At 45.3% G+C, this 24,386-nt stretch overlaps 1 protein-coding gene across 1 annotated transcript in view; it reads left to right on the plus strand.

Annotated features, from left to right (window-relative positions):
• The first annotated feature begins 13,947 nt into the window (after positions 1 to 13,947).
• The window catches only part of WNT3A (Wnt family member 3A), an 80,752-nt gene continuing 70,313 nt past the window's right edge, over positions 13,948 to 24,386 (plus strand). The window contains exon 1 of the mRNA XM_088535040.1: positions 13,948 to 14,332. Coding sequence (XP_088391166.1) covers positions 14,262 to 14,332 — 71 coding nt within the window. The 5' untranslated portion in view covers positions 13,948 to 14,261. The remainder of the gene's footprint in view (positions 14,333 to 24,386) is intronic.

Raw genomic sequence — 24,386 nt, forward strand, 5'->3', positions numbered from 1 at the left:
ATCCAGGGGTGAAAACGAATCAGTGTGACTTGAAGCACAGACCACTGAGTGAGGACATTTAGGTGGGCTATTAGGCTGGATGAGGACTAGTCACACACTGGAACAAGCTACTTAGCGGGACGAAAAAGTTCTTTCTTGGATGGTTAAGAGCAAGGCTGGATCAGGTCAGTAATGGAGCTGGAGGCTTTGCTCTCCTTCCCCATCTCTGACTACAGCTGCCACCAACAGAAGCAATAGCGCTTCTGGCCCACCTGGTACTTGTATTAGGAGTCACTACGGTCTAGATGGACTTCCCTTCAGCACTAGACTCTAAGATCCTGGCAGCAGTTTAGACCTTAATTGTGGATCTTTAGGCCTCCCTCTCTGACCCAGAAACTCTGACTGCAGATGAAATGGAGTGACCTGAGCTCTATCAGTCTCAGGCTTAGCAATCCCCCTTCTTTGAGGATCAGCAGTCCAAATCCCCAGTATGGAGATTTAACCTCTTGGCTGGCCTCTCGCCAGTGCAGAAATAACATCCAGAGCCATAGATGTGTAAAACTCATGCAGAGAATCACCCAGCTCCTCTCTTGCATTAACCGCAAAGGGACGTAGCAGCTCCCAGATTATTTTTCTGATTATCCTTTTTTTTTTTTTTCCTTCTGTAAAACCTTCATCTTTAATCACTTTTCTGGACAGATTTACATCTAATTGTTTGGGAACCATTCACTAAAACATTGCAGTATGGTTCTAGACACTAAGCTTAAGATGACCTCACATTTCTGAAGCCCAAGGGCAAGGTTTGCAATGCACCATTTACCTGTAGAGCTCGCTGCTGCAAGAGACAACTGGCAATAATTCAATTTAGCAATTTAATTCAATGAGTTAGACATTTTTCCTCATAACAAGAGCATAGCAAGGCCAATAGCAAGTACCACCTATATATATATATTCATTTTGGCAAGGAGAGAAGCACTCTCATTTCATGTCAGAAAGCAACCTCTAAGTAATGTTGCAATGATCTCCCACAAAATCATTCCCCTAAGAGAACCCTTAACTGAGAGCAGTTTGTAACTGACTATGAAATGAGATAGGCTACTAATCTGATCAATTATGGTTGACCTAATAGTTGCATTTTCGCCGCTTATGTTTTATCTCCTGAGGTATAAAAGCCTCCAGTGAGACAAGGAAACACTTGAGAATCTGGGCCTCAGTACATGGAGGTACACATCTCTTCTTGGTTAACCACCACTTCATCTTAAGAGTTAGAATTTTAGAAAAATTATCAAAATCCAAATAGCGATCGCGAAAAGTCCTCTTAGGTTGTTTCAGAGAGTAAGGCCATAATGGTGGCCTGGACTGGAGATATTTGGAAAGATTGAAATATCCTTTGGAGATTTTTTATCCTTTATTCAGAGCCATCTGGATATGATCCTGGGCAACCTGTTCTAGGTGACCCTGCTGGAGCAGAGGGGAGGACTAGATGATCCCTAAGTTGATCCCCTTCCAACCTCAGCTATTCTGTGATTCTGTGGTTTTTAGGGCCTAAGCTAATGACAGAGAGAAAAATTGCTCTTTTTTTTGCAAGAATGATTTTTCAAGATGGTGCCACCTTTTCCCATTCTGATCTGTCCAAAACATAAAATTCTTAAAGCAGTTTCACAGTTTCTAGAAAACAGGTACAATGAAAGCAATGGAGTTAAAAATCTCTCAAGAGCTCTAGGGATGCCCCTCAAAAAGAGACTCCAAACCATACCCATGCCAAAGGCTCTCCAGAGCTTCATCTGGAATCATTAACTAAGCGGTACATAAAACTGCTTTTTCATTTATGCTGTTATGCTGGGGAAAGGTTTTTTTTTTTTTTTGGTGAGTCCTGCTAAATGCTTGTGCTGTCTTGTGGCAATGAGTTCCTCAGTTTAATCATTAGCTATGCATATACAAGCGTCTGCTTTTACCGTTTTTAATTTCGCTGCTTTTAATTCCATTGGGCTGGTGTCATGAGTCAGAACAAATTATAGTTTCGTGACTGATTCCTGTCCTGTTCATTTTGTAGAACATCTCTTACTCACCACCTCTTGGCAGTGAAACCGTGATATTTTTAATCTGTTCCTCCTCTCCCTATTTTTTTTCCTTTTTTTTGACAGAGGTAACTAGAGCTGAACACAGATTTAATATTCAGGTGATCTCAATCCAAATACTATTTTCTCTTTCTTCCTAAATATACTCTGACCCCCTTTCTCATATTTTTAAATCACTCCTATGTAGACAGCTCTGTAGTGAGAACAAGTTTTTGGGGGGGCTTGTTGCAATTGATGGAAAGACCCTGCATGGTGATGACCAACCTTGGTTCTCCAAGGCAATCACAGCTGTTACCTGCACTAGGAATTATCAGCCAGTCTTCCAGCTAATGGCCTAGCTCCCTTGATGCTAATCAAAGCCTCAATTAGCCTGAACCATCACTAGATTTTTACTTAGTTGCCACTTCTGTAAGCTATATTTCAGTTAATATATTCTAAATGTTTGATTTTGTTTTCCTCCATCTTCTTTATCAGGAGACAAGTGTTTTTTTTTTTTTCTCCTGCCTAATAGTTTTTACCTTTCATCTTCTACATTCTTTAAATATCTTCATTTTTCCCACCTCCTTTAGCAGAGATCAGCATGTACTTTTTAATTCTACTAGCCTTTTATCCTGGACTGAGCTGTTCTTCTGCAATAAGGGTCCAACATATCTTCCATAAATTGTGTTTTTTCTTGGCTCAGAGAAGATGAGCCCATGTTTCTTGATCCATGGTGTTGCAGTAACCCTCAGCTGAAGGGAGATGGCAGACCACCACCTCGTATACAAGCAGAAAGGATGGGCAGAAACCTTGGAAATGCTCAAGGATCCTTTTCCAGCCTTTGTTGCGTGAATATACCCCAGGGTCCCAGGGAGGAGATGTGGTGTTGCATCTGTTCAGGCATCCCATCAGTGATTAACTCCAAGGACTGAGCAATGCTGGCCCCACTCCACAGGCCCCTGACAGGTCCATGATGGACAAGGGCAATGTGAAGGGCAGGAGAAACTGAAAATGCTGCATTTAAAGTGGGTTCACATGAATCGCTGTGATGTTTGAATGATGGTGCAAATCTCATGTGAGCATGTTTCCTCCAACCATCCAAGCTAATGTTACATTTCAGACCCCACAGAGGTCCAAGACACCTCTCATATGCTGTAAGCCCCATACCAGAATGGGAGGAATTGTCACCTACCTCTCCCTTACTTGAATACCCACAGGTTCTTTCCCTCAGCTGTAACCTTACGCTGGGTAAGGTTACATGGGAGCTTTAAACAAGATCATTTGGGCCATTGCTTCTGGTCATTTTCCAACTGTTTAACTGGGAGGAGAGCTTCCTTGTGTCAAGCATCCTAAAATTCATGGCCCCGTATACTCAAGGGAGCTTCAGATTTTGTTATGCTTGAAAACTATGCAGAAAGTTTCAGGTAGATTTAGGTATGAAAAAAAAAAATAGGCAGGTGGTTGTTTGTCCCATCCCACCAGCAGCTCCTTCCCACCTTCTCTTAACTGGCTGCATAGACCTTCTGGAGCCTTATTCAAATTGCCAACTCCCCCTCCCACTCTGCAAAAAAAAACCTGCGAGAAAATACTGGAATTGCAAAGAAATGATGCACTCCAGAACTTTTCAACTAAAGATGTTAATACACATTTTGTTTTCTTTCTGACCAGACTTGCCTACTGCTTTTGAATACAGCTACCACCTGCTGTATTTCACGCACTACTTCTGAAGGCTTCCCCAGTTTCTGTTAGCAAGTTATCTCAATATTTGATGCAGATTTTGTTTCCTATCTTCTTAACACACCAGCTTCTGGACACATGCTATTTTGTGCAAACCTTCTAGACTGATTTAAAGGTTATGAAGCTGGAACGCAACTCATGACTCCAAGTGTATTTGCTTTCTTAAAACCTTAGAGTTCTGGGAGGAGGAAGGAGAGGCAGAAAGAGCTGACTCCTGATGCCCGGAGTGCTGGTGGTTTATTGCTCGATGTCTTCTGAATTTGCAGGCTCAGACCTGCGTGGCTTTAGCCCCAAGGAGGCCACAGAAGGAGAAAGATGAGGAGAGAATGAGGAGACATCTCAAGAGTAGATTCAGCAGCCTGATGTCCAGGAACCGTGTACAAGTTCTCTCCTGTCACAGGGCCATGACCACAAGGTCCCTGTCCCCTCTGAGAAGTTGTCTGAAGACCATGCACCAGGACCATGAAGAACTGCTGTCAGCAGCTGCCATGAGTGAGAAATAATTTGTCTAATGGGGTTCACCACAGGCCCCATATTTTGCCTTTGGAGGGTAGAGTAATTTTTTTGGACAGTAAGCCAGGACTTGTTTTGCAATGCTAATCCAGCTCATCCCTGGTGGGACCCCAATAAGACATCAGCATGTGAGTGACCCTTTCTGCTACTATGGAGACCTCAGCACTTTTTGCTGCCTTATATGGCTTCAGAGAGAGATTTTAGCTCCTTTTTCTTGGAAAAGAAAAAAAAAAAAACCTTACAGCTTCCAATGGGGCCAAGCCCTGCAGTTGCTACTCCCTTCTCACTCTGCCGAAGCCAATGGGATTCCTGGGAGGATCACAGCCAAGTAGGGCTGTTCGGAGGCAAAGTTCTCCAAGTCCCGTGATTTCCTTGCCATTCCCATGAACAAACCCACTCCAGCAGGGCCAGGCTCTGCGCTCTTGCTGAATCCAGCCAAACACAACCCACATTAAGGGAGTTGCTCTACATTCATATTGAAAAGCTGCTGCTTGCCAACGCTGTGTGCCTTCAACTCCTTGTATTAAGCTCCTGAGCACTGGCCTGGGGAAAGGATTGTGTTGAGGAATATGTTCGTGCAGTGCCTGGCACTGGGGGGTTCTGGCTCATGCCTGGAGTTTGCAAGTGCTCCTGCAAGACTTATAAAGGGCTGTAATGCCCTTTTGAAGTCTGGTTTCCTTGGGAAACTTGGTTTAGTTGATTATGGTGTGCGTCTCTATCCGCTCATTTCCTCCCCTCCAACTTCTGAACCCCTTGGCCAATCCCAGTTCAAAGTTGGCAGGCAGATAAAAGTTTGGGAGAGATTAAGTTGTATGGAAATAAGTGTACAGGTAGGGAAGAGAGGCCTCATTACTGCGTTTCCCCTCCTTTCCCCCAGGAGAGAAGGGCTGCAATGTGAGCCCAACATTTATTAGGCACCAGAAAGCCCACATAGGAAGGAGGAAGGCATTTTGAAGGGGGCACCAAGAATCCTCGACTCCTGTTTCCCACCAAACTACTTGACCTTTAAGCCACTTTGCTTGATGCCTTATCCCAGTGCTTGATTCTTGATGCAAAGTGCTCAGGTCTTGGGAATGACTATTTAAAGCAATATGGAAAACAGGAGGGATTGGAGTCCTGCAGATGTGCGGATGGGGGCAAAGCCCCAGTGATGCAGCCATCTGCTCCCCAGTATCCTCATGCTCTAAAGGCACCAGGAGAAATCTCTCCTGAGTGTGTCTGCACCACACATAAAGCTCTGCATTTCTGCCCAATTTTCTGTCAATTTAGACCCACTCTGATGCTGAGCGAGAAACCATCTGCAGGTGTCACTCCTGCCCATGGAGAAGATGCTCTCAAAGGGAGTCCAGGACAGGTGGCCACCCGGCAAGTGCATGAAGACATCATAATTTTGCCTAATTTGTAAACAGGCTGGAAAAACATCCACGCTCCCTTGAAGCAGGGGAGCTGTCTCTTTAAACCCCGGGGGTGTGACCTCTTGTCCTCCCTGTTTATAAGACGGAAAAAGAAAAAAAAAAAAAGAAAGAAAGAAAAGAAAAAAAAAAAAAAGGAGAAAGAGAGAGAAAGTCAGACCAGGAGCTTTTGTGATGAAAATGGCAAGCAAGAGCCTGTGGGGCTCCTCCAATTCCTGAGTTTGCCCTCTTGGTCATTTGGGCTTTGCAAGGATGCGTTCCTGTCTATTTATCAGCTTACAACACCTCACTTGGCTGAGGATATTGCACCTTGGTGGAGATTTGTGGAGATTTACTTTGCTTCCCCCCTCCTTTTTTTTTTTTTTTTGGCCTAACTTTCTTAGGCAAATCTGTCTTTTTTTTTTCTTTGCTTATTTATCTTCCTTTCCTGAGAGGCTTCAGGTCTTTCCTTCCCATCACTTTTGGAAGAATGCATTTTCTCCTTTTGAATGCTTCTTTTCCTCCTTTTAGACAAATGTGTTTTCTCTGGTATTAGCGTCTTACCCAGGAAAAATAGCTGTCACCCAGCCCTGTCCACCCTCTTTCCAGTGAGAGTGATTTTTTGGTGTGTTTAAGAGATATTGCTGCCTTATTTCATTGTCAAAGCTCTGAGCCAGCTTGTCAGCCCCCAGAGACTGGTGCCAAAAACTAATAAATTCCACAACAACTTTGCCACTGTGCATAAGGAGATTATATATATATATATATATATATATATATATAAATGCTGCCCTTCACTTTTAAAACCTCTAAAAAATAATTTAGGGACCTCCACTCTTGTACTTGCAGGCAGTAACAGGAGAGCCCATATGGGAAATGCTCCTGTGTTTTCAAATTGTACCGTGTTCCCCATTACTGCTTTTAATATGCCTTAATTACCCTCGTTCTGTGCCTGAAGAGAAGATTCTCCAGTCTGGGTGGTTTTTCAGACCAGGGTTCGTCAGCAACATAGAGAAATCCCTGTTTAAAATGCATATTGATTTGCAAGCGTAAGACCGAATCCCAACATTCATCTAGAGAGATAGCATCACTGGGTTTGCAAGGAGGAATATTATGAGTGAAATCACAAAGGGATGCAACTCTGAATAATCTGCTTTCAATTTTAATTTTTTCTTTTATTTTCACCTGCAGCAGGAGTGTGGCTAGCCCTTTGAGATGGGCTGATTTGAATGGTGTTTTAGAATGAGATTAGAAAATTCCCAAATTACTATCTCAGCACTTCCATAAATAATTGTTCCTGCTGTTTCCTCTCTTGTTTTCTCCTTAATCTGATACATAACCCCAAATAATAAATTTGTAAAGCAGGATTGGATGGAACAGAGAAGAGAAATTGTAATTTTTAAGCTGAGCATGGATTTGAAAGGACTTTTCCCAAACAGTTTGATTTTTCATATGTTGCTTGTGTCTCTCTGCAGTTAATGAAAGGGAAGTGTGAGGTGGCAAACAAGGGTCTCCAAGGGACATCTCATTCCTCCAGCTGAAAGAGCTGCAGAATTTGTCCCCACACACAGACATACCAGACCCTGTAATGTTTCTCTGAAAGAGAACAGTTGATTATTACTACTCTCTTAGACAAGTATCACTGTGCTCTGTTATTAGGATCTAACTCTGCTCTGTCCTATGAATAGTTATTTATACACCTTATAGCAGGTTTGGGGCTTTAGCGATTATCAACTTCCACTGCTGATTAATAGGGTTTGTCAGAGTATAGCCTAGAGAAAATACATAGGCAAACATACATTGCACACATAGGGCTCGGGTTATGTACGCGTTTATTGAAACGGTATTGGAGTTCTAAGGGGCAAATTTACACAGAGCAGGTCCTTCCATTTTCATGTGGGGCTATTTCCTCCAAAAATCTGTAGTACTCATCCCATATGGAAAAGCAAAACTGATCCTTATGTGCACAAGGACGTAGATCAGATTGAGTTGCAGGTTCTTTTTGATCTCCTCATCAATGCAACACAAAAGCCCCAGAGGCAGCAGGCACATCCTGGAACTACCTCACTGGCCAATGAAGCAGAGTGGGGTTCGTGTCATTGATGCACACATTTTATGAGATCACAATTTTTTGTTTTTGTTTTTTTTTCCCCCAAGTCTCTTCAGTGAGGAAGAACACACCTTGGCTTTCATGGCAGCCATTGGTCAGCGCATGGTCTGCACCAAGTGGCTTTGCAACTGATGGAGGCCATCCAGAAAAGTCTTCCTTGCTAAATAAAGCACTGATACCTCTTGCCAAGGGATGTGAGAGGCTCTGGAGAAGATGCTTGGAGGTGAGGAGGAAGCAGCAGTGAAATGAAACAAAATGTTTACCTGAAAAGAGAGAGGTAACAGCTCCCTCCCCAGCAGAGATGAATTCAGTGCTCAGTTCTTGGCTGCTGCTGCTGCTATTCAGTAAACGAAGTGGGCACTGATGAAGATCTGGATAGGGATGTGCAGTTCCCTTCTGCTGCCACTCACAGTGAGGAGAGATCTGGGTGAAGCTCCTGTTATTTCGAAGAACTGCCTGCATCCTCAGAAGACACTGTCCCTATCCATGTACTCTTCTCCAGGAGGATTTAGCAGGGCAGGAAGGCAAGTGACAAGAGGTGTTGGAGTCTCTGCTAACCCATTTCTGTCAAGTATGCCGATGATACAGTCCCAGAACATGGATTCCTCCAGATCAGTGTATGGAGCAGGCAGAAAAGGTCCTTTCCAGGAAAGGCCATGCTGTTCTTCTGTCCATCGGATATGGACATGCCTTCCTGATACCCAACCCCATCCTTATTTTGGGCTCTGCTGATGATGCTCAGACAGGGAACGGAGACCACAGCCCTGCCACTGCAGACCCCTGTGCACTGGACGAATTTCTGGGCCATGTCTTCTTTTTCTCTACAGATTTGTTCTCCTGCTGTACCACTAGGTGGGCCAAAGTTACACCAATGAGAGTCCTACCACACCTGCAGCAGAGAGGCAAGGTAGGTGCTGGGCTGATCCCTGATGGTCAGGGGACAGTCCCTTGAGGACCAGAAAATGGAAGGAGGAAACAAGAGAGAGGTATCAGAGAGCGATGGGTTTCAGCTTGAACCTTGTGGTCGTTCAAGCCCTGGCAGGAGAAGTCTCCTGTCCTAAAGAAATGACCATTTCAGAGAGAGGAACCCAGCTGGGAAGTTACCTATGACAGAGAAGTGGCAAACAGCTCAGCACAAAGTCACAGCTCAGCGGCAAAGCCAAGAGCAGAGCCCCAGTCACCAGTTCAAGGCCTGGCCTTAACATTTATTGTCTTTTTAAATTATGCTATTATTGGCCAGGGCACACTCATCAACGACTGCCAGGGAAGAAACCTATTCAGCACAGATCCAGACCCAGCAATATTACCTTCAACCCCCAAGAGGTGACAGAAGCTCTTGTATATAAAACTCCAAAGGACCCAAGCATGACTATGCACAGGCCTACGCCACAAAATGTCCAGCACATTGGATACTCAGCTCTCTCTAAACAGAACAACCATGCTCTGGACCTAATCCTTTTCACCCTCCTGGGGAGATACCAGTTCTGGACCTTCTGCATTCAACTGTCCCACATTTCTCTTACAATCAGAAGACAACTTGGTCACTTACTTCTTACAGAGATGCTTTGATGGGAAGCCAGAAGCAGGAGGCCAATAAAATAACTGTCATAAAATAACTTGGATAGATGGAAGCCATATCCAAAGATGTTTTAGCCAGGGTCAAACACATTCTGTCTCTTTGCAGATGGAATATAGGGAACATTAGAGATATCTCAACCTACAGGGTTGAGACTCCTGCCCCGAATGTGCTCCTGGCTTATTCAGGGCCTTTTTAGAGCCCAGAGAACAGGCAATGGCTTGTAGGCATCTTGCTTCAACCATCAGAAGTCTAAACTAGACACCAAACAGAGAGAAATGCAACTCCAGAAGCAATTCACCCCACTTACCATAGACAACCATCTTCTGGTGGGCTGAGTTGTTCATGTCTCCCTTGCTCCATTGACCACAGAGGGAGCCAAGGTTTCATAACAAGGATTTAGCTAAAGCAGCTAAAGTCAGGACAGGTGAAACACATCCTGTAAGTATATTTGGTATATTTCTAAAACCTTCTCCACCTCAAATATTACCTGGGCCATCTCTACTTCCACACGACAGTCACCCTGAATTGCTACAGTAAAATCAGTTGGTCACAGAGAGGAGAAGACATAAATCCATCAGTAGAGATCCATCCTTTTCCCAGTTCTACTACAGAATCACATCAAGAGCTAGGTTTAGTCCTCACCATGTGTTTTGGAATCTCGGCTGGGAAGAGCAAGGGAAGGAATATGACTTCTTTATACTGCCATGGGAGCTGCATCCAGCCATGGAGAACAATATGTCCAGAGAGACATATTTGGAGCAACCAGTGAGTAAATTTTCAAATAGGGAAGGATTATCATCTTCCAGCAAAACTATTCCCAGGGACTATTGTCAAAATCAGATAATGAATTAAATTTCCCTAGCAGAATTTCAAATATTAAAGAGGAAAGGGGCAGAATTGTATTTTTGTCCTCCTTAACAAAAATAAAATAAAATAAGCAAAGGCCCCTGCCCTGAGGGAAGCTTTCCTTGGCTCTGTGTGTTTTCTGTGAGGATGCTCCCTCCCATGTGCTGCCGTATCAAATGTTCCCTATGTAGAGAAGAGAGGGAAGGTGAGCAAAAGAAGTGACACAACATATCTGAGATGGATGACAGACTGCACTGCACCTATCTGCCCACCTGTCTGTCTGCCTGGCTCCCTCTAAACCTTCTCTCCTTACCCCTGATTTCTTTACATAGAGCTCCCTGGAGCAGAGGCACCCTGGAGATGTCATTTTTTTGGATGTGGAGGAGCCCAGCTGTTCCCTCTTGTGACTAACCACACAGCGAAGCAGTCGTGTTTCTAAATCCAGCTCTATTTGCTCACTCAAGTGGCCCCTGAAGATGCCAGCTGGGCTATGCCCATGAAAAGCAAGAGAGGACCGGCTTGTGATGCCTTCGTAAGGCATTCCAGCCCCATAACTATGAGGCTGCTCCGTGTCCTCTCCGTCCCCTTTCCCATGCCAGCTTGACGGCTGAAGCGACTCTTTCCTTTTGCAACAGGTTCAGAGGAGCTTATCCTCACAGCCGTGAGTGTGGGCAAGAGTTTGCTCTCCCCTTTGACCGTCAGGACCTTCAGCTCCCATGGAGGCCATGAAACAACCCTGGTGGTTGTTTTGCCAACATAATGCTGGGCATAGTAGAAAGCCTGTGCAAGACAGCCCGTGGGTCCAGCAGAAATGGGATTTACTTTCTACTAGTCAGGGGACCAACAACACTGGAAGATGGACTTTTCTCAAAGCTTTTACCTGAATGCTGTTAGGAGAAAAAGAAGAAAAAGAAAAAGAAAAGAAAAAGGAGCAACGCCAAGAGCCAAGAAGATGTTGAGCTTGGCCCACCAAGGGCCAGATCCTACTCATTGCAAAGGTTATATCTGCATTTATACATGTGTGAATCTCTGGGAGAGCTGAGGAAAGGATGAGCCCTGTGGAAACCAATGGACAAACTCAGCCTGGATTTAATATCAGGCCCTCAACCCAAGTGTCTGCAGCAAGCCCTGCTGATTCGACTAACTGCATACAAACACACCTACGTCCAAAAAGCCCATGGAAACCTTTTTATCAACTCTAAAACACTGCAAAACCTGGCCCGTAAGAGGCTCCGTTTCAAAGGTAATGTTGCCCATAGGTAACTAACCCAGGGCAGCGTTCCTAACTCTACACGTGCACCCAAAGACCTTTGTGGCTGGGGTCGTTAAAAGCAGCCGGCGCCAGGACGAGCAGCGATGCCGCCTGTTTGTGCCCGCGACCGAGGGGATTATCTCCGTCCTCCCCGAAGAGCAGCCGCAGCGCTAGGAGGGAAAGGGAGAGTGGCTGGATTTGTAGCTCCAGGTGAAGCTGCCCAGTTGCTTCCTGCTGGGAGGAGCAGCGGCTCCAGGGGGGATGTTGAAACCTCTGCCCCAAGACAAAAGGAGGGAAGATGAGCCTGACCCCGGCGGGGGGACGCGCGTCCTCCCCCTTCGCCGCCGGCACAGCGCGGACCCGGGATGCCGGGACGGGATGCGCGCGTGTGTTCCCGTCCGCGCGACTGATGGCGCTTGAAAAGGCAGGAGAAATCCCCGCTTTTGAAAAGCCTCGGCGCTTGGTTCTTTCCAGTAATGCTATAATTGGATGGGATTTTCTCTAACACGGAGAGGGAAAGTCCTTAAGATGATTTTTCACACGCCACCGCCGCCGCCCTCCTCTTTGCTCCCTTGCAAGTCCTACCTTCCGTGGGGAAACGCTCCGGCCCCCTCAGCTGCCCGGGGGACAGGAGTTGGTTTAAGGAAAGGGGGTGACATCAATTCAGCAGACACAGTGGCAGCACTGACACCGCGGGTACTCGCTCAAAGAGCCCCAAGGAGCATCCGTCCCTTCCCTGGAAGCCGGGATGGAGCGGAGCGGGCACAATTGCATCGCGGAGCCTTTGCCAGCGCTCCCGGTTGCAATCACTTGTCATCCGGCCCTAAAGAAAATAATTAGGGCCTGACCCCTGCCAAATTTCCCAGTGATTTAAATATCCCCGAACGAAATGCATTTCCACTACAGTTTCACTAGAACGGGTATCTCGCTGCATCTAGTTCAGCACAAACACATTTCTCTCTGCATGTACATATATACATGCACATATATATATATGTATATATATGCATATAAAGCTGTGTGGGGAGGTATAAATAGAAATGTTCCCTATGCAGGTAGAAGAGGCAATTTGTAGGGAGGGGGAATAGACATTTCAGATGGAGTGAGCGTAAATGTTACGCGCTCTCCTTCAAAAAAAGAAAGAAAATCAGGAAAAAGCGTGCACCCCTTTGTCCCCTGGGAGCTGCAGAAATTCTTCCCGTTCAAAGGCAAAACAAAAGAAAGCCAACGAGTATTGATAAACCAATAAAATAAACTGCATCCTGTTCTCCTTCTGCTAAAATAAATAGATAAATAAATAGATAAAAGGCCATCAGAAGGCAGCAAAAATCCAACGGGCAGCAGCCGCAACCACCACGGCAACAAAAAGAAATCGCGGCAAAGAGAGTCGTCGCTGTTATTCCCAGGAGAAAATAGCTCTTGGCTAATCCAGGGGGGTTTTCTCCTCTCCAGACCCCTCTCGAGCTACCCAGGGCAAGGGCAGGGGCTGTCAGTGGGTGACACTCGCTTTAAATGATACGTTGCAGAGGAGCAACAAACCCAGCCTGGGCTCCGGGAGCTGCATCTTTATAATAATTCCAATTATGATGTTTTTTTAAGACTGCGGAAAAAGCACAATTTGGGGTTTCTTTTTTTGGGAGGGGGGTGCACACGCGATTCCAGCCCGTCTCACCCCCCGCCACCGCCACTGAAAGGAGAGAAACGGTTGCAATATGTAGAGAGAGAAATTAAAAAAGAGATCAATTACTGGTGCCCCGTGGGGTGGATCTGGTGGATGAAGTCGTTGGCAGCAGCGCGGTCGCCAGCGCCGGGGCTGTGACTCCTGCAAATTGGGATGAGCTGGACGAGCCTCCTTGCAATTTGCCTGGAAGAGGCTGATTTCTTTGCAGATGTCTTCACTGGAGCGCTCGGGTATCCGGCTGGTGGGGAAGGGGTGTGCGTGGCCGGCTGTGCACGCGGGTGTGTGTGTGTAAATCCTCCGTTTTTTAATGAAAAAAAAAAAAAGAGGAAAGGAAGAGAAAGGGAAAAAAAAAAAAAAAAAGGACTCAACAGAAAGTTTCTGAAAGTTAGTTCGAATGCATCCCCGCCACCGCCTCCAGGAGAAGGGGATTTTAGGAGAAGACGGAGCAGCAAAAAGGAGCGGGTCGACAAAATAATAATTACAGAAAAAAAATCACACTTTTTTTTTTTTTTTTTTTTTTGCATTTTAGTAGCTTCGACCCAGGGAGTGAAATCCGGGCAGGTTGTTATAGCTACCCAAATCCACAGGGGTCCCCCCTGTCTATTTAAACCCCCTAAATCTTCCTTCCCCTTTTTAAAACTACATTTTATCCCTTGGCTTGTGGGCCAACGTGCCCCCTAATGAGTATTAAAACACTATCTCCTCGCAATTAGCTCATTCCTGACTTCGCGCTCCTGATTGACAGAACAAGCCAAAGCATCAGAATTCTCCCTTTGGCAATAAGTGCTGATTGGGTCCTTTTTAAGAGAGCTACTTCAAACTTTTTTTTTTTTTTTTTTTTTTTAATATTTGCCTTCAGTGTCTTGGCTGAGAGAAGAGTTTTTTACCTCTCTGAGATTTTTTTTTTCCTTGAGAGTAGTAGAGGAAGCAAGAGAGGATTTACCTGGTCGGCTTGAGTTCACTTCATTTGACTGTTTTTTTTTTTTTCCTTTTCTTCTTTTAAATTATTGTTATTATTATTATTATTAAAATAATCATCCTGCCTCAGAAGAAAGGAAGGTTTTTGGCAACTCTGGTTAAAAAAAAAAAAAAAAAAGGAAAGACAACTTTTCATCAATGGCCTCTTTTGGATATTTCCTGTTTCTTTGTGGGTTGAGTCAGGCTCTGTCAAGTTACCCAATCTGGTGGTAAGTTTTATTCTTCTTCGTTTTTTTTTTTTTTTCCTCTCATTTTCATTTATTTTTTTCCCCTCCTCTGTTTTCTCTGCAACCCTCTGCGTTTAAGAGATGACTTGAAATTCTCCTTTCGTTGCCACTCAGCTAAAGAGGTGGGATTGTTCCAGCGCCAGCAAGTTCTTAGAACCTGCATTTCACCTCTTTTATTTATGCATTCGCTTTGTTTATTTTGACTGGGTTATACCTGCGCTCTCCTTCTCCTACTGTAGAAGGGAGAGGGAGAGCGAGCGAACCGAGGGAGCGCAATCGGAAAGTTATTTATTTATTTATTTTGGTTTTCTTAAAAAAAAAAAAAAAAGGCGCTTTGATCCTCTCCTGCGAAGAACAAAAGGCGCTGCCTGAATTAAAGAGATAATGATACAAGTTGACATGAGCATTTCAAGGTGATTTCGAGCTAGTCAGGTGGAAGGAAGCGGGGTGGCGGCGGCCGCGGCGCAAGGGGGGGTGCGGAGAAGGACGAAAACATTTTTATTATTATTTATTATTGTTATTATGGCGATTATTTCTTTCGCGCTGCGGACTGTTATTTTAAAATATATACATTAAAAAAAAAGATACATAAAAGAGGGAAATTAAGGGGGAAATTAGGAAGGGGCTGAGAGGGAGCGAGGCGGGCGCGTTATGTAAAGGCAGGGCGGGGAGCGGAGCGGCCGCGGAGGGCAGGGGGGGCCCCGCGCTGCGCTCCTCTCTGCGCGCTTTTTGCCGGCGCAAAAAGCTCCTCTCCGCGCTGCACCTTTAAGAGCCTTTTCGCTCTCTCCCCCACAAAAAAAAAAAAAAAAAAAAAAAAAAAAGGCAAAGCAAATGGTGCCGGGCAAGGCATGTAACTGCAAGACCCGCCGTAATTACCGCGGGGAGGTAATTGGGCTGTGGGGAGCCCGCGCTGCAGCGAGGAGGCTCCCGCTCCGCGGGGGTCCCCGCCGCAGCCCCCCGCAGCCACCCTAACCCCCTCCTTAAAAAACGTGTTAATAATAACCACCCCGATATTGCTAATCATCGTCATCGTCCTCGTAGGCAAAAAGGTGCATCGGGGGTCGGCGGCGTCGCGGCTCGGGAGAGCGGCGCGGGCGGTGGGTTTTTGGGGGGCGCCGCGGGTCCCCGCGCGCGGCAGTGGCGGCGCGGAGGTGAGGGTGTTGAAGGCAGGCTCCTCAGCTATGCCAGGTATGTCTGCAAGCGAGGGAATGCGCCGGGACGGGAGAAAGGTAATAAAATGCAAATGTGTTCTTGGGAAGGCAGGCAGAGAGAGCACCTGGACGGGGAGTCATTAAAAAGCAATCTTTTATTCACAGCCCCCATCTAACTTATAATTAGAAACTCCGCTTGCATTCCTGGTGGCAGAAGGAAACGCATTCCACCGATGCCGACATAAATATCCCCTTGTCACCGGTCCGGCAGACAGGCGGACGAGAAGCCCGGCCATCCGCAGCCGAGAGCCGGACGGCACCCGAAGCCCCCTCATCCCGCTCTGGGGCAGGGAAAGGCAGGGAGAGGAGGGGGAAAGGCAGGGAAAGAGGTCCCAAGTGGTGGTAGGAGCTCTGCCACCCACACCGGCCATCAGGTGTGAGTGGAATAGGGGACACTGCAAGGGTGACTTTTGCTTTTCCCCCTTGTCTTTTCCCCAGCCTTGGGCTGGGGTTAGAGATTTCTCTTGCAAACAGCACGAGCCCCCCCTTAGGCCATGGAAATGCAAAGGAGGTTTTGGCGGAGGTGGGGGAGACACCGGCTGCTTCTCCATGAGCAGCCTAAATCCACCCATCATACACCCCTTTCCCTCTTTATTTATCCCCCGGCAAGAATATAACCCCCTTGCCCACCATGGCAAGAGAAACCTGGGACAGGGATGCAGGTCCCATAGCCCCGGTGGCCACCAGGCTGGGTGTCCTGCCGGGCACACGTCACAAAATCCGACAATCCCAAGTGCTTTTTCTTTTCCGCTTAGTCAAGACCGTGCTCCGCAAGGAGAGGCTGCATGCAAGCTGAGTTAGCTATTTGATCGCCTGACTTTATTCTAGACTGGCTTTATATTAAGTGGCAAACATATCATTTCAACCATCTCTGTTTAAACCTCTCCCCATTAGTTTTTCTGGCAGTGATTTGGCCACTCAGAGCAGAAAAGCTGTAATTAACCTTCCCCAAACTGTGTCAGTCCCACTGCCCCCGCTCATTCCCAAATAATAGTTTCTAATTAAAATGTAAGTCCATCCTAATGCATGCAGAGCTACAGATACTCGCATTGCTTTCAGCTACCAAACAGTTTGATCACCCAGAGAAAGCAGGGGCTGGAAAAAGTTAAGGTTTGCTTATTTTTTTCTCCAATAAGTGAGAAATAGGGGAAACATAGCTGGTGCATTTGGGGAAAGGGGCAGGCAGACACACATTGGATATTGTAATTCTGTCGGCCTCTAAATGGAGCTTTTTTCTTGTTTGAGCTAGCTATTTCAGTTGCTGTTCCCACGAGAGCATAGGGACACCTGCTTAAAATAGGGACTCGCATTCCTACTGCAGCGTCCAGTGGCCTCAGCATGGGCACGGATGTGTAGCTGGATGTGTAGGAAGAAGTTCGGGACAGAAAAGGGGAAAAGTTGCCACGGGGCAGCTCTGCTCTTGCAATGGGTTCAGATGCTTTTACTGAGCAGCAGTAACAGGGAGGAAAATGGTTCTTACAAACTTCTTCAAAGAAAGAAATCCCTAGGCCGTGTATTTATAGCAAGGGACACATCAGGCTTTAAAAATAGTTATTTTAAAATAAGAAAAGAAGAGCGCACCAGTAGCCACTGGGAGCAAGGTGATGAGTTTGCTGTGATTTATGGGGGTTTAATAACCCCATGGGACCTTCTCCGGCGCTGCTGGTGCTGCTTGACCTAAAGGAGCCATTGGTAGCAGCCGTAAGCTGCTGCACACCCAGAGCTTCAAGCTGAAGACCAGCAGCAAAAAGGTGTGCTTTTTTGCTCGTGTTATTGTTGCTTTTTCGTTTTTTTAATATTAGTTAGATAGCCACAGAAATGAAGGAGTGCAAGCAGAGGCACCAAGATGGCATTTGGAAAGTGGACATGAGGGATGTGTTTAAGGAATATTTAGGAATATTTTAGCTTTTCTATTGTTTTATCCTTCAGGCTTGGTCATGGAGACTCCATGGGAATCACCCATGGAAGAGCACATTGGGCAAAGAATTCCATGTCCTGCTGTAGGCACTCACAACCCCTGAGGACTGGGCAGTGTGGTCCAATAGCTCTTCCCATCATTATTCCTTGTGGTCTGGGGAATGTGGATACATAGGAGTGAGAGTGGAAGGCAATTGTGTCAAAAGAAAGAGAAAGAAGCCTGTGGCATCGTTCCGGGTACCGCTAGTGCAATGCCTTCATGTATCCCGTGTCAGCCGAAGCACCTGGATCGTGCTCCAGTGGGGATGTCCCCAGGGTTCTGACCTCCAGGACGCCTCCCGTTCACACCATGTTGAGCTCTTGACCTCGTGAGAAACGCAATGCTTCTCTGTTGCGAACCCACGAGGACCGAGCTAAATCTTGGCAAGCTCCTCGCTGGGAAAAAAAAAAAAATCCGCTTAGGTTTGGCAGAGAGCGAGTGTGTTAAGTGAGAGATGATCATCCCTTGTTAGCCACGAGGGAGGCAGAGCAGTGGAAGGTCACCCAAGGGACAGCGTGAACCACGCGCATTGGCATCAGAGCTCCCAATGCAATCTCCAGAGCTCAAAAATATGCATTTTGATGTGTCGGAGGCAGTGGCATTCATTTGCTGTGGGTGGCAGTGATGGCAAAGAGCCATGGTGCTCAGGGAGAAATGGACAGGGTTAAAGGAAATCCCATCTCCATCTCTCCTAGTGAGATTAGAGAAGAAGGCCCTGATGGCCCTTGGATTGCTCCTAGTGTAGTCCAGCTATGACCTTCCTATGAAGATCAAGGGACTTGACGGAGGCTGCATGAGAAGCCTTTGCCACGGCTGGTCTTGACAATTTTCCAAGGCATTAGAAAGAGCACAACCCTTCTTTCAAATGTGAGGAGAACCTGGACATAGATTTTAGCTGGCAAACTGTTTTAAGATGTCTTCATAAGATGAACTAATCTTAAAACCAGCAATGTGGTATTCAGAGCACTGAGCAAAGGCACAAAGCAAGCATTTTCTAACTAAGATTTTAAGAAATGAACTATTTTCCACCCAAGGAAACCCATTTCAGATAGATAGCAAAACATGCCCCTTGTAAATGCTCACACACCTCTAAGTGTTCAGTTTTTCAAGCTGGATGTCTTGCTAACATGTCTTGAGCTCTCATATGTGCCCAGGGAGGAAGAGGATTATTTTTTTATTCCCATTTTATAGCTAAGTAGTCAGAGAGAGAAGAATCCAAAGGTCCTGTCCAGGGCTTTGCAATGAGCCATGGCTGGGTGCATCATCCAGAGACTTGGATGTCAGATTCACAGTGGAGAGGCAGGCAGTTTCTCCTGGTTTTTAAAGACCTTTCAACATCAGTTCCATGCCCCAGCTTGATTTCCCAAGCACTAGTGCAACATACAGTGCTGCAGTAAAGAAGTGACTGCTTCAGGGGCAGATGATGTTAATGAAATAGGTGGGTCCTCTTCTCTGAACTACTGTGTCTTCTAGATGAGCCATTTTACTTGCGCACCATCATCTTTCACAGAGGCTCATCTCTACAGCTAGGTTTACTGCAGCATTGGCATGGGGAAATGGTCACAATCCTGCTTCTCTTTTGCTGTAAAAGCCATTTTGGCAACTCCCTCTAAAGGGTCAAGCTGGAGGACCCTTGATTTTTGCTGCGAGTGACACACTTGTCACCCTCCCAGATAAGAGAAAGCCAGGAGTTGCTGTCTCCCCTCCCAAGGGCACCAGGAGGAACAAGCCAGACTTGTTGTTCTCTCCATCCCAGACCTAGGGCATTCCCTTTCCCCTCGCATCCTTGCTTCTCGTGGGACAATTCCCAGACAACCGGAATGAGTATGTGTCAATACGCCCGCTCCCACCTTGTTCAGCCTAATGTTGCCCCATGAAAGGTACCCGCACTCATATTCCTCGAGTGCATGATTCAAATGACCCGGCCGCATTTCAAAGGACTTTATTGGGCATAATGACAGCACTTAACAAACATTGCACAAGTGTGTCACAGGGGGACTCCTCCAGGCTCTGAGTCACTGTCTCTCTGTTTGGACAGCTGAGTTTTACACAGTGCATTTAACATGTTGAGTCCATAGACTCATGCCCAGGGCCTCCTGCAAGCAGGGGCGGGCTGGTCCTACTCCCACCAAAGTTGAGGTCAAAACTCCCTTTCTGGAGTAGGGCTGGTCTCATGTCCTTTTTTGGGATCCCAAATGAAACCCCACAGGGCCAAAGAGTGCAGGCTGAAAGAGGGAGATGAAGATCATGAAGATCTGGAGATCCTTGCTGCATAGAGGGAGAAGGACCTTTAGGCCTAAAATAGGCACTCAGTGAGGTTCATGAGAACTAATGTAGTTCAGAGGGTCTAAATACTGAAGGGAGATGAATACTCTCGAAAGTCTGTAAGGGTAAGAACCCTCCTGTGACATTCATACCTTCCAGGATGTTGCTAGGTCAGGTCCAAGGTTGGTCTTGCAGAAAAACACTCTTGATACTGTCTATGCAAAATATTTTTCATATATTCTGGGTCATTTGTAATGCATTTTTTGTTTCTTTTTCATCCCATCCTTTCATCCTTTTCATGCCTTTTTCATCAAGTGGCAAGTTCTGATATAAACTTAGCAAAGCATGTAAAATATCAGCTGATCATCAGTTTACTTCAAATTTTACTAATGTTTTCAAAAAAAAAACAAAAAAACAAAAAAGCAAAGAAGGGGGAAGAACCGATACATTAACTACCTTGTTTTGAACTCCTAACATAGGGCACTGCTTTTAAAAGCAGCCTTTAAACCAGGGGAGAGCATTATGCATCACAAAGACGTCATTTGTCTCTTTTCCTTGTCACCTGCATATTCAAAGTCCCCTACCCGCTTGGGTGTTTCTGATACCCAGAAAGCATTTTGCATTTGTAGAGCTTGTGCCATCAAAGGAGCTCAAGGCGCCTTTGGTCTCCTCCTCACAGATTCTGTCCTGGTGTAAATAATAGTCAATGATGCTTTATATTGGTAGAGTGGTAATCCTTAGCAAGAATGCTGTTACTCTTCTCCAAAATACTTATTTCCCCTCCCACACCAAATTAGAGTGAGATGCTTTAATCCTATTGCATCTTTGCTCTCTCTTAGACTACACTAACAAGGTCACGCCATAGCGTGTGAGCTTGTTCCCCTCGCTTTCCCAAACCTGTGTTTTGCAAGGCGTAGCAGAGCCATTTCCCTTTCTGTGGAGGAAGTCTCCATAGTCTCTAGGTGTGTTGGAGGAGGTTTGCATTGAATGCTTGGAAAATGCCCCAAGGCTATCTCAAACTCAAAGCATGGGTGACCCTCACACCTTCACAGGCTTGGCCTTGAGTCTACCACAGATTATGGAAGCTCTCCTCATCCCCATACCTCCTGATGTTTGGTTTAACCACGTCTTCCAGAAAGGCATCTAGTCTCAAAAGGAAGACACCCAGGTTTCCAGTCAGGTGCCCACGCATAGGTGTCTACTTCCATTTAATATGCCTGCTGGCATCCTAGTTGTCCTCATGGGGCTAGCAGATATAGTGCAAGATCCACTGATGACATTTTCTTTTCAGGAGAGGCTTCTGGAAGCCAATCAAGAAAATCCCATAGCATCCTTGTGGCTCTAGATGCCTATCTGCAGGCAACTAGGTGAAACCTCGTGATGGAATTCATTTTACCTAGCATGTTTAGGTGTCTCCATCCAAGGCTTTGCATTTGTAGTCAGTGGGGAGAAATGGACACTTTCATACAGTACAGTATGCACAGTACATTTATGTGTACTATTTTAGATGTCTATATTTAGGTGAAATATGGCCCTTCACTCTTTTGACTGAGCTCAGTTGGTTAAACTCTCTGCGACAATGAAGGAGCTGAGGAATCTAGCTCAGATGGATATGCCACCACCATAGGCATCCAGGTTTAGTCATAGTATTCCCAGGACAGGGATTTCCCTTTGAAAATTTGCTTTGGCACCTAATTCCTAATTGTTAAAATATGAATTTAATTTCTATTTTCCATCATCTGGCATGAGTTCACGTGGTTCAAATCAAGTCATAGAATTTTGTTCTGTTTTCTTCTGTATTTTAAAGAGCTCTTGAATGCCCAATGCTCATTCGCATACTGGAATGGGTGCAACTGTGGTACAAACGATACTGTTCTGTTGCAGGACACTCATGCCATCCAGGTTGGTATCCAAAAGGTAGCTAAGGCCTCCAGACCACCTCTCAGCAAATCCATACCAGCCTGTAGTTTGTTGTGTCTCAACATACTACAACTGCATCCACCAATCATTGACCCAAGCCATAAGGCATCACGTCCAAACTTTATAAAACATCTTTCTTGTTTCCCCATAGTAAGGAGATTGTGTAAATGAAGCCACACAGCACTGAGCAGAACAGGAGTTTCTCTTGCTTCCCAAAGGGTGCACCTTGTCTAATAAAGATACATACTGAGGGGTGGGAAGGCAGGAATAACACTCCTTGAACAGCTGCCAAGCCTACCATTCAGTTTGTCCTTCTGTCCCCAGAATAACAACAATAGCGCCCGTTGCTAGACATTGTTGGGCAGTGTGACGGAAAGCAACTCTTAAACCCTTGCAGCCTGAGGGACACACTTAAGGGAACATTTCTATTTTTGTCCCAAGATTACAGTTAACTTAGAGGAAATGGGGCTAAGCTCTTGCTGGACTGGTAAGGCCCTCTTCAAAGCTAGCTGAAAACTGGTAAAATCTGGGCATCAGATAAAGTTTGTAGAGTTAACTAGGGCACCAGTGTTTCATAAAGGCAGAAAAAGATCTGGCTAATGCTGGGATTTGGGAGATCTTGTCCTTTCCAGAGGAATAATTATCTCTTCATTTTAGCAGTTTCTAATCTATGTTTCCTTTAGCGTTATTGGACAGAAAAAGGATGCAGCTCAACTGATATATATTAGATATTTACTTTTGAATGAGATGAAACATACCACAGTTATGCCAGTTTTCTCATCATTGCCTGCAATAGGATCCTGTATAATGAGGCCAGATAAAGATATCTTCATTTAAAGAGATGAACCTGTCCTCACTTCAAATAAAGATCCTAAAGCAAGATGCGTTTAGGAATTTAATGATCCACCTAGACTTGTAGAATACTACAATAGGAAGGTCTATTGGAAGATCCTTTTGAAAATAGCAGTGGGAATTGCTCTACATCTTTAGGTACTGAATTATGTTTAAAAATCTGTCAGGCAGATTCTTAGTGTTGTACTCCACATTTGTATAAAGTGAGCAAAAGTCCCCTATCCCAGCAGAGTGGTCAAAGGGATTCCTTATGGCTTTTCGCATGGTCTTCCATGAAAAGAACATACCCAATGCATTTGTCATGAAACGATTCTCCTTACCAAGTAGGCTGGTTAACTCACCTGATTCTGCTTACCAAAGGGTTGGTGACACTTGTTTTGGGTTTGCTTTTGGATGTCAGTGGAGAGACATTCTGGAGGCTCTGGGGAACAGTCACTGAAGAGTGGCTGTTCTGAAAATGGACAGATACTGAGAATTTGGGCTAAGTTTATTAGGAAGCAATTGATACTTCCTAATTGAATGTCTTGTGTTGATATAGTCTGTTTTCTTCCAGGAGTAAGGGATCTTGCTTTCTGAGGAGAGTTTGAGTGGAAGGCTCCATCCAGCTTAGCCCATTCACAGCAACAGTCTTGTACAAAGAGTGTGCTGATGTTTTTTGAAGGCCTTGATATGCTCTTATTCACAAAGAGCATGAATCTGTGGAGAAGTAACTGTGGAGAAGAAGTTTTGATGCAAAGTTAGCAGAGGCATCGTTTAGTTACCATCTGGAAAAATTTGTTGGTGGACGTGCTTAGACAACATAAGAAGCTAAGTGTTAAAGGGGAGATGTAGAAAAAAAGTGCAACGATATTTAGACTTACAACTCTCACTTATGTCTCAGACTCATTCATTGAGTGAATTGCTGCAATCTGATCAATTAATTGGTTTCACTGAACTGCCCCTTGACAGTAGAACTAAAATACCCTTAGCTCATTCTGAATGGGAAAGAAAGTGGATTGGCTTTGTTGTATTTATTGAAGTGCTTAATTCTCTTCACATGCCCTCAAGAGAGCATAAGGGGGGCAGATTTATCTGTCTGACTATTAGGCATCTTAGGTTAGCTGAAGTGAATCCCACTGTGAGTTTGCAATAATAGGCATGACAACTTCTGCTATCATTAAATCACTTGACCCAGAGGTCATCTCATCCATCCTCATGTTCCCCAGGCTGGATTAAATATACCTAAATCACAGTTATGAAGAAGTAATGGGGATACAAGGTACTTAGCACCGAGTCATTGCTAACAATAATAGCAACTAAAGATGAAAGGAATTTACATTAGATCATGGTCCTTTTCTAACAGGACAGGTCATGGATATGAGTGGGATAATTTAAAAACCTAAAAGCCACTAAGAACAGTAGACAGAGGGCACAGGGGAATCAAGTTTTTGCCTGCAAGAGTATACAGGCCAGACAGATGTGGCAAGCAACTGAGTTGAAAGAGGATAGATAAGAGACATTAGCAGAAGATTGAGAATCAGACAGGAAAATGTTAATTCAGTGCCCACTGAAAACTTAGGTGCAACTTGCCCACAGGCATGTGGGAAGTCTGTGATAGAAAGAGACACTGAGCCCTGCTGATGCAATGTGTGGCCTTAGTCCCCTCCTGAAGGAAAGGGTGAAGCTCAGTTGTAATGCGAGGCAGTGTGTTGTCAGCACAGCTTTATTACAGCTCTAATAAGACTATAACTTAGCTGTAAAGTTGGCCAGAAGATTTTCCAGTGGTAATGGTAGTAATTATTTTCACGAATTGTGGTATCTGCCATCGGTACTGGTGGTGGTGGTAGTATTG

Source organism: Tinamus guttatus, unplaced genomic scaffold, assembly GCF_059628265.1.
Source record: "Tinamus guttatus ecotype Peru unplaced genomic scaffold, ASM5962826v1 Tinamus_guttatus_pri_ptg000605l, whole genome shotgun sequence".
NCBI classification, from domain to species: domain Eukaryota; kingdom Metazoa; phylum Chordata; class Aves; order Tinamiformes; family Tinamidae; genus Tinamus; species Tinamus guttatus.